Here is a 19,992-nt window from a genome sequence, read left to right on the forward strand (position 1 = left end):
ACTCTCAGTGCTCAGACTCAGACTGTGTAGTGAGAAGAAAAGGTAAAACTAGGAGCTCTTTAATCCTAGAGAAGGAGCTTTGTAGCAGTTACCTTCAAGAAAAGTTTCCTCCCCAAAGGAATATTTAATATTACATGGACACTGAACAGAGAGAGAGAGAGAATGGATATATGAGAGAATGAGAATATGAGAATTCAAGCCAGCAAGAAAGAAACTTAACTAAAGATGAAGGGGAGTTTTGCCTCTTCCTGAAAGTTATATTATTAGTTGTGTTTTCTTCGTTTTTTTTTTTTTTAAATCGTGTTGACTGCTAGTTTTGTTTAAAGTATTTGTTCTGGAAGTACTAAAGTTGGAGTCTACCAGACTGAGGTTAGAAGCATTTTCTTTGGCAGCAAGAAGATACTTTTATAGAAGCCATGCCTGTACTTGGGGTTGCCTCAAAACTGAGGCAGCCAGCTGTTGGGTCAAAGCCTATTCATACTGCTCTTCCGATACCAAATTTTGGCACTACTGGGTCACAGCACTATTCTTCGAGACCTCTGGAACTTACTGAATCAGAGAGCTCGATGCTTTCTTGTCAGGTCACATTACAATCAGCCTGTGAATTTGAAGAGAAGAAACCCCTCCAAGGAAAAGCTAAGGAGACAGAAGACAGCAAGGTTAGTGGCTGAAGGTTACCTACAGACTTATAAAGCTGAAATGCAAATTTCCTTTTAGGTAGAATATAAAACATGCTGTGAAGTGGGGAGTAGTAGAGGAATACCGGTGTAAGAAAGTAAGTAGTTTGAAAAGCTGAATATTTAGCCTGTGCAGAACTGTATTTATAATTTATGGTTGTAAAAGTTGTGAACGAAATTCTCTGAATATGCCTGTGTTATCAGTACTACTTACTGATGAAGTGCCTAGTTAAATCCTAGCTAACTCTCTTACTGCTAACTGTAATTGATCACAAATAGGAGGAAAAGGGGAGCTATTTTTCAGATATAAAGCAAAAAAAAGATTTATTTGTGAAAACTAGTACAGACACCTTCACTTTTCTCTAAATGTCGTTTGCATTTTAAACACTTTCTGATTGAATATGTGAATCCTAGCCTGCTTAATTCATGAAGCAAAATGAAGTATGATTTTCCTTGATACTGCACATTTGTCTGGGTTTTCACTTGTAAATTGAAACCCTGCTCTTTTACTTATTACTGACATCTTTTTCAATCATTTAATTTATGACATTTGTGAGCAGTAGCTCACAGCTTTGGGGTTTTAAGCCATACTACACTCATTTTCTCCAGATGCTGAGGGGTAGCATGGCCCTTCAGTTGGTGAACTTAACGGGGACTCCTTTGTACCTTGATGAGCATCACTTTTTAATGCAGCATTAACTATGACATCAAGCTTTACAAAGTCACCATTCTCACCTCTGGCTCCTTAGGGAATGATTTGATTTTACTCTCCCGCCCAAATGTAATTTAAAATAATTTAAGAAAAGGCTTCATATGGAAATCAACTCTACAAGTTAAAAAGGAAGTCACGCTTTTTGTCTGAAATGTCCATTCAGTCTTCACCTGTTCAAATCCTCTCAGGTGCAGCCCAAATGCAGCTTTCTTCATAAAGTCTTTGCTAGTTACCCTTTCCTTTCCTGTGGTTATTCATCTGTAGTAATGCTTATGACACCTTAATTTATATTGCGTTTTAATTATTTGGATAATTTATTTCTATCCCCACTAAATTGAAAATATATAGAACCTAAGACCTTATTCTGTGCTACAGCTCCCTCTCCTCAATGCTTTAGGCATAACAATTAGTAATTGAATGGATTGATACATGAATGAATGAATCAATGAATGAACAATTATACTGAGAAAGATTTAGTTACGTTCATTAGTCTCTTTGGATCATTCAATCTATAAAACGTAAGGTTTAGAATGAATGATTTTTAAAGTACTTCTAGTTCTAAAATTATTCCTTTTGTGTTTTAGGACAACACTATCTACCCAAGAAAAAATCAATTAAAATAAAATAGTTAATTTTAGGCTTAGAGTTCTCAGTCCAACATAAGCAATTCAGGGTAAAAGTAGGGAAGTGTAAATTATCAATAAAAGACTAACAATATTTAACTTTATGCAAATAATGAAAACAAATGCATGCTGTTCTCTTCTAATATTCTGTGTACCCACAATGACTTGTCTGGATTAGATGGAAGAGAAACCACTTTTCTCTCCTGACCATGGCTATCATCTCTGCAGGTTTACTCAACCTTGTACTTTGATAAATGGCCTTGGCCTAAGACTTGACCACTGTAAGTACTATTTGCAATAGAATTTTGGTTGGTCTCTTTGGTTAGCAAACATAATCAATCATACATCGGATATTCCAATAAGACTCTGTGGTAAGCAATGTTGTATTTATAGAGATGTTTTTACCATGCTGCTTATCAGATGGAAAACTTTTTCAAACAAATGTAAAGAATACCTGGTCAGCATTTCAGAATATTTCTAAATGTTAGAAGAGAATTAAGATTTGTATAAACTTCTGAAAAAAAATAGAACTAAAGAAAACAGCAAAAATGATCAAGGTCGTTGTGTTAGAGAAAATTAGATTTGGCTGCAAATAGTAAAAGGAAAAAAAACAAAAAAAACATAACAGCATAAATAAGATAGGAGTTTATTTCTTTTTCATTTAGAGGATATCTGGAAGTAAGCCATCCATGACTGGTATGGTGACTTCATGCAATTGTCAGGGAACCAGGCTCTCTCTTTTTGTCCACCGACGTCATTTTGGCATCCATCTCTCAGTCTTGAGTGGATAATTGAGTTACACTCAATTAAAAAGACACATCCTGGGCTTCCCTGGTGGCGCAGTGGTTGAGAGTCGGCCTGCCGATGCAGGGGACACGGGTTTGTGCCCCGGTCTGGTAAGATCCCCCGTGCCGCGGAGCGGCTGGGCCCGTGAGCCATGGCCGCTGCGCCTGCGCGTCCGGAGCATGTGCTCCGCAACGGGAGAGGCCACAACAGTGAGAGGCCCGCGTACCGCAAAAAAAAAAAAAAAAAGACACATCCTGTTTCATTAAGGATTCTTCCATATCCATTTGGCCTGTTGATAGTTCCAAGGCTTTATCTAGTTGCAGTGGAGACTGGAAAATGTAGAGTTTATTCTAGGCCCAACTAAAAATTATGGGTTCTATTTCTCAGGAAAAGAGACCATTGATAGTACCCACAATAGATGACTGTCATTAAGAAACACTTATGTGGAGTATTCTGCTGGTCCTTGCACCAAACAGCCTCAGTCTGGTGAGAGAGAACAAACCTGTATACGACAGTGTCAGAAATGTATCTTCAGTCCAACACTCCCTTCTCCTACCCTTGTTTTTGGTTAGTGTACATGCCATCATTCCAGGCATCTAATCTTGAATTGCTAGTCTGATTTCTGGTGATATACATTGCTATTCCACATTCCATAATTTGCTAGAAATTGGAGATTTTGCTTCTGTACTACAGCTTGGATTTATCCCCTTATGCACATCCTCATGCTTTGGCCCTTGTTAAATTTTCTGTCAATTACTGTAATCATTCCAAATTGGTCTCTTCTCCAGTGGCTCTCCATCACATCCATCCAAAACATTTACCCTTCTGATTAAAGAAAAAACTTTAGTTTCTTCTCCTGTCTCACAATTTTTTTTTGGAGCACAGGCTCCGGACGCGCAGGCTCAGCGGCCATGGCTCACGGGCCCAGCTGCTCCACGGCATGTGGGATCCTCCCGGACCGGGGCACGAACCCATGTCCCCTGCATCGGCAGGCGGACTCTCAACCACTGCGCCACCAGGGAAGCCCTGTCGTACAATTTTTTAATTCAGGCATTTCAGTCTCCTAATTGTTGTCACTTCTTCGATCATAGCTTTATCTAGCTACTCTATATCTCATTCTTGGGTGTCCCAAATTTTTCAGATTGCTTAATCTCAATGTTCTTTTTTTAAATTGAAGTACAGTTGCTGTACAATATTATATGAGTTACAGGTGTACAATATAGTTATTCACAATTTTTAAAGGCTATACTCCATTTATAATTATTATAAATTATTGGCTGTATTTCCCATGATGTACAATATATCCTTGTAGCTTATTTTATACCTAATAGTTTGTACTTCTTAGTCTCCTACACCTATATTGCCCCTCTCCCCTTTCCTCTCCCCACTGGTAACCACTAGTTTGTTCTCTGTATCTGTGAGTTGGTTTCTTTTTTGTTATATTCACTAGTTTGTTGTATTGTTTAGATTCCACATATAAGTGATATCATACAGTATTTGTCTTTCTCTGTGTGACTTATTTCACTTAGCGTAATGCCCTCCAAGTCCATCTATGTTGCTGCAAATGGCAAAATTCCATTCTTTTTTTTTTAATTCCATTCTTTTTAATAGCTGAGTAGTATTCCATTGTATATATATACCACATCTTCTTTATCCATTTATCTGTTGGTGGACACTTAGGTTGCTTCTCTATCTTGGCTATTGTAAATAATGCTGCTATGAATATTGGGGTGCATGTATCTTTTCAAATTAGTGTTTTTTAGGGGGGCTATATACCCGGGAGTGGAATTGCTGGGTCCTATGATAGTTCTCTTTTTACATTTTTGAGAAATCTCCATACTGTTTTCCATAGTGGCTGCACCAATTTACATTCCCGCAAGAGTGCACGTGGGTTCCCTTTTTTCCACATCCTTGTCAACGTTTGTTATTTGTGTTCTTTTTGTTGATAGCCATTCTGACAGATGTGAGGTGGTATCTTGTTGTGGTCTTAATAAATAACTTTATAAATAAAGTGGTCTCAATAAATAACTTTAATTACAGATTCCATGGCCTATTTTCAAATTCCACCATGATATCTAAAAGGCATATCTTTTCTATTTACCTCTTGTTCTGATTTCTTGCTTTCCTTGAATTTTCTAGAGTCTCTCCTCATATGGATTTGTTTTTCCTTTCTTCCTGGGCGTTCACCCAAATGAGAAGGAGAGTAACTTTGCTTTGGAAACGTTACTTAAGAATCTGGAGATTAAGGTTAAGAAGAGTGTTTTACATTGTCATGGTTCACCAAATAACATACAGTTGAGCATTAGACATCCTTGTTCATGAAAGTTCCTCAGCCATACCTACCACTGAAAACTGGCCTTCACTGTTTAATCCCCATCCTCCTTTCGGCTTGATCTGTCACCTAAATTTTGCCCCTGTTCTCATTTCTAACTTTTTTCAGACTTGGGCTTGCTCACCCCTTCTTTCTTGAAGTACCTATGCAAACTCAAGATTCTTTTTACATTATTATAGAAAAGAATTAATTTTTTGAGCACCTATCTTGTACTTTATAGGAAATTTCTCATTTTATTCTCACAATGTTTCAAAGAAGGCACTGTATCCACATTTACAGAGAAGTAATCTGAGGCCTAGATAGAGTGGGAGACACTCGTGAGATCAGACAGTTAACTACCAGTTAATTTTGATACTACTAGTATCAAAATCCAGAATTTGAATCTAGATTTGTCTCTACAAAGCCTTTATTGTCTTTTACATTACACTCTCTCATCATGATATACTTGCAATATTTTTTCTAGTTATAACCTTTTCTCCAAGTTCCACCTATTTTTTTTAAGGCTCACTTCAAAAGTCAAAGAAAATAATCAATAAGTTGTTGTGGAGGTTAAAAGGAAGGAAAGTTTATATCCAGTTGGGGAGATATAAAGGAAATTCTTGAATGAATAGTGGAATTTATATACATAGTAGAATGGATACTTGCTTAATGTTCTTACCCTATTAGTTGTAAGGACAATCAAGATAGAGATTATTGCTTACTATTTTGTTCATATAGTGCTAACACTGATGCTTTGAAAACAGAAGATACTCAAAAGCATTAAATTGAATATTTTTTAAAACATAAATTGTGATATAGACAAGCAAATATATGGATAATATTGCTAATGAGGGCAATTATTTCATAATTTACATTTGAGAGAAATCCTGTTTGGTTGGAACATTCAGAAAATACTTCATCAAGTAGTTGTAATTTAATGGGCAGATAGGGCTCATATAGAGAGAGGAAAAAGCATTCTTTTGAGGAGAGGGTTTCATAGAGGAGTACCCAGAGAGTAAGCCATCATGGTTTGAGCAGACTATTAGTGAAAACGAACAGTTTGGGGTCAGATGATAGATGTAGGCAGACTTCATTAGGAAGACAATGAGGAAGGCTCTTCCGTAAAAATGAGACAAAATTACACTGTCAAAGACATTTGGGAGAAGTAATAGCAGAAAGGGACTTACATTAACTAATGTCTATAGAGGCTTGCTATATGCCATTTACTGGACCAAGCATTTCACGGAGTATTGTATTCAGTCCTCACAATAGTCTTATAATATAAGCACTGTTATCATCCCCATTTTACAGTTGAAGAAACTGAGGCTGAGGTTAAATTACTTGCCAGTATCCCAGTGTGGTAGAAAACGGATTCAAACTAAAACTGTGTGATTTCAAAAGATGCTACTCTTAACCAATAAACAACATTGCAACAATGGGGACTTCTGGTGCCAGGGGGAGAGAAGAAGTGCTATTGGTTGACTTGATTTCCATATATATATATAAAAGTAAGGTTTGCTGTAAGTATTTAATTAGCATTGCTCCTGAGTTGCAAATAAAGCATTGGTATGCCCAAGTGCCTAGAATTATCAGAAGACAATTAAGTGGACACAGGGTCTCCACCGACTTGTTTGAAAAACAGAAATAAATAAAAGAAACCCCAGAAGAGAAATATATAGCAGCAGATGTCAATAGAGTAGATGACAGGCTCTGGGCTCCAGCTGTTTCCTTCATGGCGAAGATGCCTGATTGCTGAGGACTGTGGACACCCCTGTTGGCTCGCTCACATGGTAGCACTTCCAGAGCTGGCCAGGCCCACAGCTGCATAGGTCAGCCCTCAGGTCTCTAGATGATTCCGCCTGCTTTGCCTGTTTCTGCTGCGCTTGCACATTTAGTTATTTGTATTTAAAGAAACATGATGATTTCTTTTTCTGGTTATACTTCATGCTCCAAGTTTTATAGTGAAGCTGTTAATGGTCGTTTTAATTGTTTTTGCCTTTGTGGTAGCAGTAGTGTAAAGAATGCTGTAATGACCCTTGAATTTTAACTTTTTCTCTGCTGGAAGAAGGCTCAGATTTTCAGTATCATACATTTATTTCCCTTAAGTAACAATTTATAGAAATGTGACAGTCTAATACTATTGTCTATTATTTTTGTTTGTGCTTTACAACGTCTTTAAAGAATTATATGTAATGCTTTAAACTATGAAATTACCAGAATTTCTGGTGTAAATTACATGTGATTAAATGTTATTCAGAACCTCATACAACTTTTAAATTGTTCTTCTGCAAGTGTCAATATTGAGTGTATATTTGATGCTGATTTGCCAAATGTATTCTTCTTAGTTTCTTCCTTTCCAGTGTTATAGACATTTTTCTTTCCTTTAATAAAAAGGAAGGCACTAAGTATATTGTTTATGGAGACATAAAATCATTAGGTATGTCATAATTTTTAAACAAAATAATTGTTTCATGGTTGATATTTATGCTGTCATATCTCCAGCAATTACCCTCAGTCAATCTTGAACTTAAAATACTAGGTGTCATAGTGAAAAGAACATCAAATTAGGAGCTCAAAAGATCTGAATTAAACTTCTGCTAGATTTTGAAATGATAAGTCACTTAAACTGTCTCAACTTCAATCTCTGTTATCTGTTAAAAATGAAAGAGAACTGAGGACAATAGTTCTTGGTAAAGCTTTTCTAAGGAGAATATTTTTATTATCTCTTCCCCTTCTTCTTCTTCCTGATTTTTGTCTTATCAGTTATCACATTTCTCTTATTTTTTCAATCTCTTCCAATCCAATGGATTCTTTGGACCCAGATTTTTCAAACTTGTCACATTTGGGAGCTGATAATTCTGTGTTTTAGGGGAATAGTCTTACTATTGTGGGATACTTAGCATCATCCCTTCCATTATCTACTAAATACTAGTAGCGTTCTCCAGTGTGACAGCCAAAAATGCCTCCAGACTATGAAATGCATCTGTGGGGAAGGTGAAGTCAAACTCCGTGGAGATTCCCTGCTTTAGAATCAGCTTCCAAAAATGCTCAGATCTTTACTATTTTTAATAATTATTATTATTATATCCTTCAACATGCTTCAGATGATCACTCTTTCTAACTTCGCACATACATTTCTTTAAAGAGTACTTTGTGTCCATTGCCACTATTCCAAGGTTTACATTTGCTTTACTTTTCCTGATTTCAGACTTCTGTTTTCTGAGAGGTTACCGGTGGCTTTTAAAAAGACATCTTTTCTTTTTTTGCCTTATACACTTCTAAATTGCAGGGATTTTTTTTTAACATCTTTATTGGAGTATAATTGCTTTACAATGGTGTGTTCGTTTCTGCTTCATAACAAAGTGAATCAGTTATACATATATCCCCGTATCTCTTCCCTCTTGCGTCTCCCTCCCTCCCTATCCCACCCCTCTAGGTGGTCACAAAGCACCGAGCTGATCTCCCTGTGCTATGCGGCTGCTTCCCACTAGCTATCTATTTTACATTTGCTAGTGTATATATGTCCATGCCACTCTGTCACTTTGTCCCAACTTCCCCTTCCCCTTCCCCACATCCTCAAGTCCATCCTCCAGTAGGTCTGTGTCTTTATTCCTGTCTTGTGCCTAGGTTCTTCATGACCATGTTTCTTTTTTCTTAGATTCCATATATATGTGTTAGCATACGGTATTTGTTTTTCTCTTTCTGACTTACTTCACTCTTTATGACACACTCTACGTCCATCCACCTCACTGCAGATAACTCAATTTCGTTTCTTCTTATGGCTGAGTAATATTCCATTGTATATATGTGCCACATCTTTATCCATTCATCTGTTAATGGACACTTAGCTTGCTTCCATGTCCTGGCTATTGTAAATAGAGCTGCAGTGAACATTTTGGTACATGACTCTTTTTGAATTATGGTTTTCTCAGGGTATATGCCCAGTAGTGGGACTGCTGGGTCGTATGGTAGTTCTGTTTTTAGTTTCTTAAAGAACCTCCATACTGTTCTCCATAGTGGCTGTATCAATTTACATTCCCACCAACAGTGTAAGAAGGTTCCCTTTTCTCCACACCCTCTCCAGCATTTATTGTTTATAGATTTTTTGATGATGGCCATTCTGACTGGTGTGAGATGATATCTCATTGTAGTTTTGATTTGCATTTCTCTAATGATTAATGATGTTGAGCATTCTTTCATATGTTTGTTGGCAATCTATATATCTTCTTTGGGGAAATGTCTATTTAGATCTTCTGCCCATTTTTGGATTGGGTTGTTTGTTTTTTTCATATTGAGCTGCTTGTAAATTTTGAAGATTAATCCTTTGTCAGTTGCTTCATTTGCAAATATTTTCTCCCATTCTGAAGGTTGTCTTTTGGTTTTGTTTATAGTTTCCTTTGCTGTACAGACGGTTTTAAGTCTCATTAGGTCCCATTTGTTTATTTTTGTTTTTATTTCCATTTCTCTAGGAGGTGGGTCAAAAAGGATCTTGCTGTGATTCATGTCATGGAGTGTTCTGCCTATGTTTTCCTCTAAGAGTTTAATAGTGTCTGGCCTTACATTTAGTTCTTTAATCCATTTTGAGTTTATTTTTGTGTATGGTGTTAGGCAGTGTTCTAATTTCATTCTTTTACATGCACCTGTCCAGTTTTCCCAGCACCACTTATTGAAGAGGCTGTCTTTTCTCCATTGTATATTCTTGTCTCCTTTATCAATGATAAGGTGACCATATGTGTGTGGGTTTATCTCTGGGCTTTCTATCCTGTTCCATTGACCTATCTTTCTGTTTTTGTGCCAGTACGATACTGTCTTGATTACTGTAGCTTTGTAGTATAGTCTGAAGTCAGGGAGCCTGATTCCTCCCACTCCGTTTTTCCTTAAAAAGATTGCTTTGGCTATTTGAGGTCTTTTGTGTTTCCATGCAAATTGTGAGATTTTTTGTTCTAGTTCTGTGAAAAATGCCAGTGGTAGTTTGATAGGGATTGCATTGAATCTGTAGATTGCTTTGGGTAGTATAGTCATTTTCACAATGTTGAGTCTTCCAATCCAAGAACATGGTATATCTCTCCATCTATTTGTATCATCTTTAATTTCTTTCATTGGTGTCTTATAATTTTCTGCATACAGGTCTTTTGTCTCCTTAGGTAGGTTTGTTCCTAGATATTTTATTCTTTTTGTTGCAGTGGTAAATGGGAGTGTTTTCTTAATTTCACTTTCAGATATTTTCATCATTAGTGTATAGGAATGCTAGAGATTTCTGTGCATGAATTTTGTATCCTGCTACTTTATCAAATTCATTGATTGGCTCCAGTAGTTTTCAGGTAGCATCTTTAGGATTCTCTATGTATAATATCATGTCATCTGCAAACAGTGACAGCTTTACTTCTTCTTTTCCGATTTGGATTCCGTTTAGTTCTTTTTCTTCTTTTCTGATTTCGATTCCTTTTAGTTCTTTTTCTTCTCTGATTGCTGTGGCTAAAACTTCTAAAACTATTTTGAATAATAGTGGTGAGAGTGGGCAACCTTGTCTTTTTCCTGATCTTAGTGGAAATGGTTTCAGTTTTTCACCATTGAGGACGATGTTGGCTCTGGGTTTGTCATATATGTCCTTTATTATGTTGAGGAAAGTTCCCTCTGTACCTACTTTCTGGAGGGTTTTTATCATAAATGGGTGTTGAATTTTGTCGAAAGCTTTCTCTGCATCTGTTGAGATGATCGTATGTTTTTTCTCCTTCAGTTTGTTAATATGGTGTATCACATTGATTGATTTGTGTATATTGAAGAATCCTTGCATTCCTGGGATAAACCTCACTTGATCATGGTGTATGATCCTTTAATGTGCTGTTGGATTCTGTTTGCTTGTATTTTGTTGAGGATTTTTGCATCTATGTTCATCAGTGGTATTGGCCTGTAGTTTTCTTTCTTTGTGACATCTTTATCTGGTTTTGGTATCAAGGTGATGGTGGCCTCGTAGAATGAGCTTGGGAGTGTTCCTCCCTCTGCTATATTTTGGAAGAGTTTGAGAAGGATAGGTGTTAGCTCTTCTCTAAATTTTGATAGAATCTGCCTGTGAAGCCATGTGGTCCAGGGCTTTTGTTTGTTGGAAGATTTTAAATCACAGTTTCAATTTCAGTGCTTGTGATTGGTCTGTTCATATTTTCTATTTCTTCCTGGTTCAGTCTTGGAAGGTTGTGCATTTTTAAGAATTTGTCCATTTCTTCCAGGTTGTCCAGTTTATTGGCATAGAGTTGCTTGTAGTAATCTCTCATGACCCTTTGTATTTCTGCAGTGTGAGTTGTTACTTTTCCTTTTTCTTTTTTAATTCTATTGATTTGAGTCTTCTCCCTTTTTTTCTTGATGAGTCTGGCTAATGATTTATCAACTTTGTTTATCTTCTCAAAGAATCAGCTTTTAGTGTTATTGATCTTTGCTACTGTTTCCCTCATTTCCTCTTTCATTTATTTCTGATCTGATCTTTATGTTTCTCTCCTTCTGCTAACTTTGGGGGTTTTTTGTTCCTCTTTCTCTAACTTCTTTAGGTTTAAGGTTAGGTTGTTTATTTGAGGTGTTTCTTGTTTCTTAAGGTAGGATTGTACTGCTATAAACTTCCCTCATAGAAGTTTTTGCTTTTGCTGCATGCCAGAGGTTGTGGGTCGTCGTGTTTTCATTGTCATTTGTTTCTAGGTATTTTTTCATTTCCTCTTTGATTTCCTCAGTGATCTCTTGGTTATTAAGTAGTGTATTATTTAGTGTCCATGTGTTTGTATTTTTTACAGATTTTTTCCTGTAATTGATATCTAGTCTCATAGAGTTGTGGTCGGAAAGGATACTTGATACAATTTCAATTTTCTTAAATTTACCAAAGCTTGATTTGTGAACCAAGATATGATCTATCCTGGAGAATGTTCAATAAGCACTTGAGAAGAAAGTATATTCTGTTGTTTTTGGATGGAATGTCCTATAAATATCAATTAAGTCCATCTTGTTTAATGTATCATTTAAAGCTTGTGTTTCCTTATTTATTTTCATTTTGGATCATCTGTCCTTTGGTGAAAGTGTGGTGTTAAAGTCCCCTACTATGATTGTGTTACTGCCGATTTCCCCTTTTATGGCTGTTAGCATTTGCCTTATGTATTGAGGTGCTCCTATGTTGGGTGCATAAATATTTACAATTGTTATATCTTCTTGGATTGTCCCTTGATCATTATGTAGTGTCCTTCTCTGTCTCTTCTAATAGTTTTTATTTTAAAGTCTATTTTGTCTGATATGAGAATTGCTACTCCAGCTTTCTTTTGATTTCTATTTGCATGGAATATCTTTTTCCATCCCCTCACTTTCAGTATGTATGTGTCTCTAGGTCTGAAGTGGGTCTCTTGTAGACAGCATATATATGGGTCTTGTTTTTGTATTCATTCAGCCAGTCTATGTCTTTTGGTTGGAGCATTTAATCCATTTACCTTTAGGTAATTATCAATATGTTTGCTCCTATTACCATTTTCTTAATTGTTTTGGGTTTGTTTTTGTACGTCTTTTCCTTGTCTTGTGTTTCCTGCCTAGAGAAGTTCTTTTAGCCCTTTTTGTAAGGCTGATTTGGTGGTGCTGAATTCTCTTAGCTTTGCTTGTCTGTAAAAGTATTAATTTCTCCGTAAAATCTGAATGAGATCCTTGCTGGGTAGAGTAATCTTGGTTGTAGGTTTTTCCCCTTCATCACTTTAAATATGTCCTGCCACTCCCTTCTGGCTTGGAGAGTTTCTGCTGAAAGATCAGCTGTTAACCTTATGGGGATTCCCTTGTATATTATTTGTGTTTTTCTCTTGCTGCTTTTAATATTTGTTCTTTGTATTTAATTTTTGATAGTTTGATTAATATGTGTCTTGGCATGTTTCTCCTTGGATTTATCCTGTATGGGACTCTCTGTGCTTCCTGGACTTGATTTACTATTTCCTTTGCCATATTAGGGAAGTTTTCAACTATAATCTCTTCAAATATTTCTCAGTCCCTTTCTTTTTCTTTTTCTGGGACCCCTATAATTCGAATGTTGGTGCTTTTTTTTTTTTTTTGCGGTACGCGGGCCTCTCACTGTTGTGGACTCTCCCGTTGCGGAGCACAGGCTCCGGACGCCTAGGCTCAGCGGCCATGGCTCTCGGGCCTAGCCGCTCCGCGGCATGTGGGATCTTCCCGGACCGGGGCACGAACACGCGCCCCCTGCATCGGCAGGCGGACTTTCAACCACTGCACCACCAGGGAAGCCCGAATGTTGGTGCATTTAATGTTGTCCCAGATGTGTCTGAGACTGTCCTCAATTATTTTCATTTTTTTTCTTTATTCTGCTCTGCAGTAGTTATTTCCACTATTTTATCTTCCAGGTCACTTATCCGTTCTTCTGCCTCAGTTATTCTGCTATTGATTCCTTCTAGAGAATTTTAAATTTCATTTATTGTGTTGTTCATCATTGTGTGTTTGCTCTTTAGTTCTTCTAGGTCCTGGTTAAACATTTCGTTTTTTCCGCCATTCTATTTCCAAGATTTTGGATCATCTTTACTATCATTATTCTGAATTCTTTTTCAGGTAGTCTGCCTATTTCCTGTTCATTTGTTAGGTCTGGTGGGTTTTTACCTTGCTCCTTCATCTGCTGTGTGTTTCTCTGTCTTCTCATTTTGCTTAATTTACTCTGTTTGGGGCCTCCTTTTCACAGGCTGCAGGTTGGTAGTTCCCATTGTTTTTGGTGTCTTCCCGTAGTGGCTAAGGTTGGTTCAGTGGGTTGTGTAGGCTTCCTGGTGGAGGGGACTGGTGCCTGTGGTCTGGTGGATGAGGCTGGATCTTTTCTTTCTGGTGGGCAGGTCCACGTCTGGTGGTGTGTTTTGGGGTGGAAAAGACATCGTTTCTTGACTCATATTTACCTCTTGTTTTCATCCTGTTTACAGCACTTGACGTCTGCTGACCACAATTCTCTATTTAGAATGCTCCAATATTCACTATCTAAGTGACCGTGGCAAGTCAATTAATACTTAAGTTTCAGCTTCTTCATCTATAAAATGAGGACAATAATGTAAACTAACCACATAACGTTCGCATATAAACTGTATGCCGACAGAGTGCTGTGCATAGTTGGTGGTCAACTTATTACCTATTATAATACTATAAAAGTATCTAATAGTTTAATACTGAAAGTAGTAATATTAAGCATTGTTAGTAGAACAAAGGAGACAGTGACTAATTTCCACCTACGAGTAAAGTAACATTTCAGCCATGTTTTGAAGAATGAATTTTTTTAACTAAATAAATATGGAAGAAAGAACATCTTAGGTAGAATAGCATCTATCAAGGTATGAAATACTGTGCTATGTTTAGAAAACTACAGATTATTCTCCAATCCTAGGTTTTAGATAAGAGAGATGCCGTTGAGATGAGGCTATGGGAAGATGATATTAAATGCCCAGTAAGGAGGTTGGACTTAGTCTATAGAGGATGGGGGGAAGGATGTCAAAGAGATATGATCAAGTCTGTATTTTAGAAGGGTGAGGATGAAATGAAATGTGGAAATATCCAGTAAAAGGAGAGTTCAAAAATCAGAACATTTAGGAGTGTGTGATGGAGCAAACTTTTGTCTAAGATATCCCTCTCAAGAGCAATGGAAGAGGGACACATCTAGTGAAATAAGCTGTAGCTGTTTGAAATAACTTATTAATTATCAGCAAAACACAGAATTCTGCGTCTTGAAGAACACGTACATGTTTCTTCAAACAAAACTTAGTTTATTTGGAAATGATAATTTGTGAACTTGGCAGCAAGTAGCAATCAACCAGTGATAATTATTAATACTTTCTGAGTATCTACCACATGCTGGATGCTATACCCAATTTATTTTTTTTACAATTAAATATATGTAGAAACTGAGCTCAGAGAGGTACTAGGATAAAGCGGGAATGCCACCCTAGGTCTGTTTGACTCTTAAGTCCTTGCTTTTCAATCTCCCTCTCTGTCTCTCTCTCAGAACAATTTATGAACCACAGTCAAAATCAATGTTATTATTTCTTCTTTTTGTGGATTCTGAGTCACATAATGGGAAAACAAAGAAAACTGTGGATTCTTACAGGGGGGCTGAATTAATCTTTGACAGATTTCACTTTGCACTCTTCTTCCTCCCACTGTTACTCCACTTTTGCTTTAAGAAGTGCTTTTCTTTGGACTCCTAGTCACTAGAGCCAACAGAGAAATTCAATATCTGTGGGAGAGATCATTAATTGGACACATAGCAGGATTTCTCCACTGTTCCCAGGAAATGGAATGATTTGTTAAAAAGTGTTACAAGTCTGCCTGGAGATAAAGGCACCAGATGAAAAGGCAGTGGCAAAAATTTACCTAATTTTTCCCAATAACATAACATGATCTGATCTCCATCAAAGAAAAGAAACCCAAAGAAACAAAAACAGCAGGCCATCTCTTTTTGCTGTATTTGCATGTTGTCAAATTGATGTTCACTCTTGAAGTTATTCTCTGATGTTTACTCTTTTGTAAAACTGAAAACCTGAGGTGGGCATTTCCCATCAGGACATGAGTTAGAGTAAACTTCGTAAACAGTGGAAATGGCATTTTATTAGTCAAGGTAATGCTAACTTCTCTAGCAGACAGATTCAAGATCTCAGTGGCTTCACACAGTAGGAGTTTATTTTTCGTTCTCTTGGCTGTTTGTATCATCAAGGGTAGACAAACGGTGGTCCATAGGTCAAGTCTGGGTTGGCACCCAGTTTTAGTGAGTAAAGTTTTATTGGGACACAGCCAGGACATTTGCTTCTGTGTTGTCTACGGCTGCTTTTGTGCTGTGACAGCAGAGTGGAGTGGTTATAATAGAGTCAGTATGGCCTGCAAAGTCCGAAATATTTACTATCTGATCCTTTATAGAAAGTTTGCTGACACAGGTTTATGGTAACTCAGGAAATCAGATTTTTTTTTTTTTTTTTAGCTTGTGGTTGTACCATCCCACCTTTAACTAACCATCAGTGAAAGAGAGAAAATAGAGGATGTGTAAGAGACTTAGAAATTCCACATATCACTTCTACTCAGTTCTATGGGCCAGAACCCAGTCATATGATACCTAATTGCTAGAAAGGCTAGGAAGTATAGTCTAGCTGTGTGCCCAGAAATGGTTTGGTGAGCTATTAGCCAGAATTTAGTTAGCCCATGACTGTCTAATTAGTCAGATGTTCAACATTAGGCAAAAAAAATTGCCATATGAAAAATATTCTAAGGGCCCAGAAGTGGCTTCCAGGTTGTCAAAATGTTGCCTTGAATGATAAGAACATGTCTTTAACAGCAAAACATTGAATGTGTGGAGGACCATAATTGTATTCAGGTTTCTCAATGTATAGAAAGAAAATATCTTGTAGTTAACTCTGCTTTTAAAAAATGGACCAGGCCCATCTACACAAGTGTATCATACAGAAAGCTCACTGTGGTATCGTGACTCCTCAGGCTGCTTCCCACTTGATGATTTTGCTAACCACCTTCAGTTTCTCCTGTTCCAACCTGGTGATCCAAACTCACGTCCTGAAAGCAACTCTCTCTTGGTCCTGTGCCCTTGTTTCTACTCGCTTTACTACTCAGCTTGTAGCATTCTTCTCTTGTGGGACCTGGAAACTCTCCATCAAGCTGGGAGCCAGAAGGGCCAAGACAGTGTCAGATCTGAATTCTAGAAGTGAAATTTAAAGAGTCAGGCTGGAGTCAGGCGTCACAGCAGGAAGGAGGCATTTCCTGGCTTCTAGATGTCAAATGGGTGGCTGTGTAGTTGTGTGAGGGAGTATCTGCTCCCTTGGCCTGGAGACACCATGTAGCTTCTGTCACTACATTGCAGATTGGTTCCAAAAAGGACCTAGTGGGAAAGTATGAATGGGTCATTGACAAACCCACCACTGGTATTGAAATAAGCAACTCATATTACAATCCTTTCAGACCTTGGTGAGCAAATATAAAGCAGAGTGCATAAAGCAACCTCTTTTCAAATGCAAGGTAAATTTCTAAATGACTTAATTGGTCTTTAGATTCAGTTGTGCATCTGGGATTATCTACTCAGGTTTCTACTTCTCTTTCACAGTGTTTACTATTTAGCTTTAGCATGGATCAATTTAAGTTGTTCAGTTTTTAGACTCTGAAACGTATGCAGGTAACAGACATTTCTCTTTACTGCCTCCGAATGCTTACATTTTTAATCTTGCTGTGCCTTTCTTTTTTTTGGCAATTTGTTGGATTTCTACAGAGTGATATTTTTGCCAGAACCATTTATGTTATTATTTTGACCCATATATTTTTTTGGATTCTGTTTTACATTTCCTTTCTCTTCAAACCATCTGCTTTTTATAGCTGTTTCTTCCTTCCTTTGGCTGACTTTTTGATATCCACATTTGTGTGTTGCCTTCTTCCATTGAACACAAGGTTTATCATCTGCAACAATATGTTCTCTCTGCTCTTTTCCTCTCATTCAGGCTAGATCTATTGTATTCTAAAACAAGGTGGCTATTGCACAAATGTAAATCCTTCCAATTTCTACTTCTGCCTCTTATCATGGATCCTAGTTGACTTTTCTTATCTTTATTTTGTTTTAAAGAATCATCTTTTTTAAAAAATTTATTTATTTTTGGCTGCATTGGGTCTTTGTTGCTGCACGCGGACTTCCTCTAGTTGCGGGGAGCGGGGGCTACTCTTCGTTGCGGTGGGCGGACTTCTCATTGTGGTGGCTTCTCTTGTTGCGGGGCACGGGCTCTAGGGCACGTGGGCTTCAGTAGTTGTGGCACATGGGCTCAGTAGTTGTGGGTCGCGGGCTCTAGAGCGCAGGCTCAGTAGTTGTGGCGCACAGGCTTAGTTGCTCCGCGGCATGTGGGATCTTCCCGGTCCAGGGCCCGAACCCGTGTCCCCCTCATTTGCAGGCGGATTCTTAACCACTGCGCCACCAGGGAAGTCCCTCTTATCTTTATTAATCAATTAGTTCATCATCAACTATTCATTGTTTACTTACTATGTACGAGGGGAAGTGTGTGTGTCTATGTGTCTGTGTCTGTGTGTGTGTATGTTTGAAAGCTCATTTTGACATGATAGGCTTTATGGGAAATATACTAGCAACAACTGGGACTCTTTTTAGGAATTTATATTTATTATATGGGGCAACATTAAATTCCTGTTTGATATTACCTAGAAATATCAGAAACAATTATTCAGATTTCCAGTAATCATAACTGTGATTATACATTCGAGGAATGTTTGTTTTATTTTGAACGGATTTATTCTCTCCAGTTGTGACAATCAAAAATGTCTCCAGACGTTGCCTCCCCTTGGTGGGGGAGAAATTGCCCGCAGTTTAGTATCACTGATTTAAATACTGTCTCTTTTGAAAAAAAGATTTAGTAGAATTTTTTTAAATGCAACATATAAGATTTCAAAACATGTGCAAATAAAATAGGATTATAAGAAGAAAAGAGTAATAGAATAGGATAAAGCCAGAGGAAAGAGCTGGTATATAAAATTTGTGCTGCAATGTTTTGTATAGTTACTAGGGGTCATCTGCACATTTGGATACAAGCTTTTGAGTTGGTGATATGTAAAGGTTAAGCAAGTGATGTTTTAATCAATGCCCAATGCATGAGCTAATATTTGCTTAGGAGGTTCACATCTTTGTCTCCTTTTGGGTGTGCAAGAAATATTTCCTAGGGGCATACAGAGACATTAGTGTGTAATTTAAATAAAAATTTTCTTGATAGCTTTTTTATTCCAGATTTTACTTACTGTTTTCTCCCCTGACCCCCATTTTCTATAAGCAACCATTAAAATAAAAGAAATTATTGAGTCTACATAGAGTGACCAGCTATAGTGGCTTTCCCAGAACTGTCCTGATTTTAGCACTGAAAGCTCTTGTTTTGGGAATCTCTCAGTCCAGGGCACACTGGGATGGTGGGTCCCACTAATTCTCAATCAGATTTTCATGTGTTCCTCTTTAATCTTATTGCATTTTTGTCTAATTATTAATTCTAATTTTGTAGTAGTAGAAAATGTATTTCATATTTATTGATTTTAAAACATTGCCTCGTTTGATTAAAAATTCATTGCCAGACTGTCTAGTGAGATTTAATAGAACATGTCCTTTCTTGAATGGCAGTTATTCAAATTAGAAGTAGTTTCTGTGGAGGTTTTAGTCATTCAAAGAAGAAATTTTTTTTTGAGGTTCAGATACTTACATCTGCTCCTTCCTTATCTGTGTCATTTTAACTAGTGTTGGCAATAATGAATGTCCTGTTGTTTCCTTTTGTGTGAAAGACTTAGAGTTGTCAACAAAACAAACATACTTAGTTCCCAGAGTTCATCAGGTAATTTCCACCATAAGTCCTATAGGTCCTGAGTTGAATTTAGAGCTACCTTGAGGTTGATTTGTTTTCTCTCCACCTTAGAGACTACACAGAAAAACAGGACTTTGATTTTACTCCAGCAGCATCCTTCTCCATAAGACAGACAGGATGTGGTCTGGGAGAAAGTCCACACTTGAACAATAGACCATTGACAAAATGTTGGGGAAGTTCAGAGAGCATCTGTGTACACCCAAAATTATCAGAGGCATTTGTGTATGTGTGAGAATCTTAGGTTTCAGAAAAATGTTTTTTAAGGTCACCCTTTTTCTGTCTCTGTTTTTATTGGATGAGGAAGATTGCCTTCAAGATAACACAGCATTTTAAATTCAGGGGAGGAATTGCATCACACTTTGTCTAGTTATCCTAGGCAGAAAATTAATTCCCTCAGGCACTAAACACATTTTGTTTAGCTCTTATGTCTGGTCTGTGTGAAGCAAGCTGAGAGAATTGAAAGAGCGAGAAGATAAAATCCAATTGAAAGATAAGGCTGCAG

General features: G+C 37.3%; 1 protein-coding gene across 4 annotated transcripts in view; it reads left to right on the forward strand.

Annotated features, from left to right (window-relative positions):
* The first annotated feature begins 416 nt into the window (after positions 1–416).
* The window catches only part of NAV3 (neuron navigator 3), a 363,667-nt gene continuing 344,091 nt past the window's right edge, over positions 417–19,992 (forward strand). For all 4 annotated transcript variants that reach the window (XM_060025293.1, XM_060025294.1, XM_060025296.1 and 1 more), the window contains exon 1: positions 417–659. In XM_060025293.1, coding sequence (XP_059881276.1) covers positions 417–659 — 243 coding nt within the window. The remainder of the gene's footprint in view (positions 660–19,992) is intronic.

Source organism: Delphinus delphis, chromosome 11 (genome assembly GCF_949987515.2).
Source record: "Delphinus delphis chromosome 11, mDelDel1.2, whole genome shotgun sequence".
In the NCBI taxonomy this organism is placed as follows: Eukaryota; Metazoa; Chordata; class Mammalia; order Artiodactyla; family Delphinidae; genus Delphinus; species Delphinus delphis.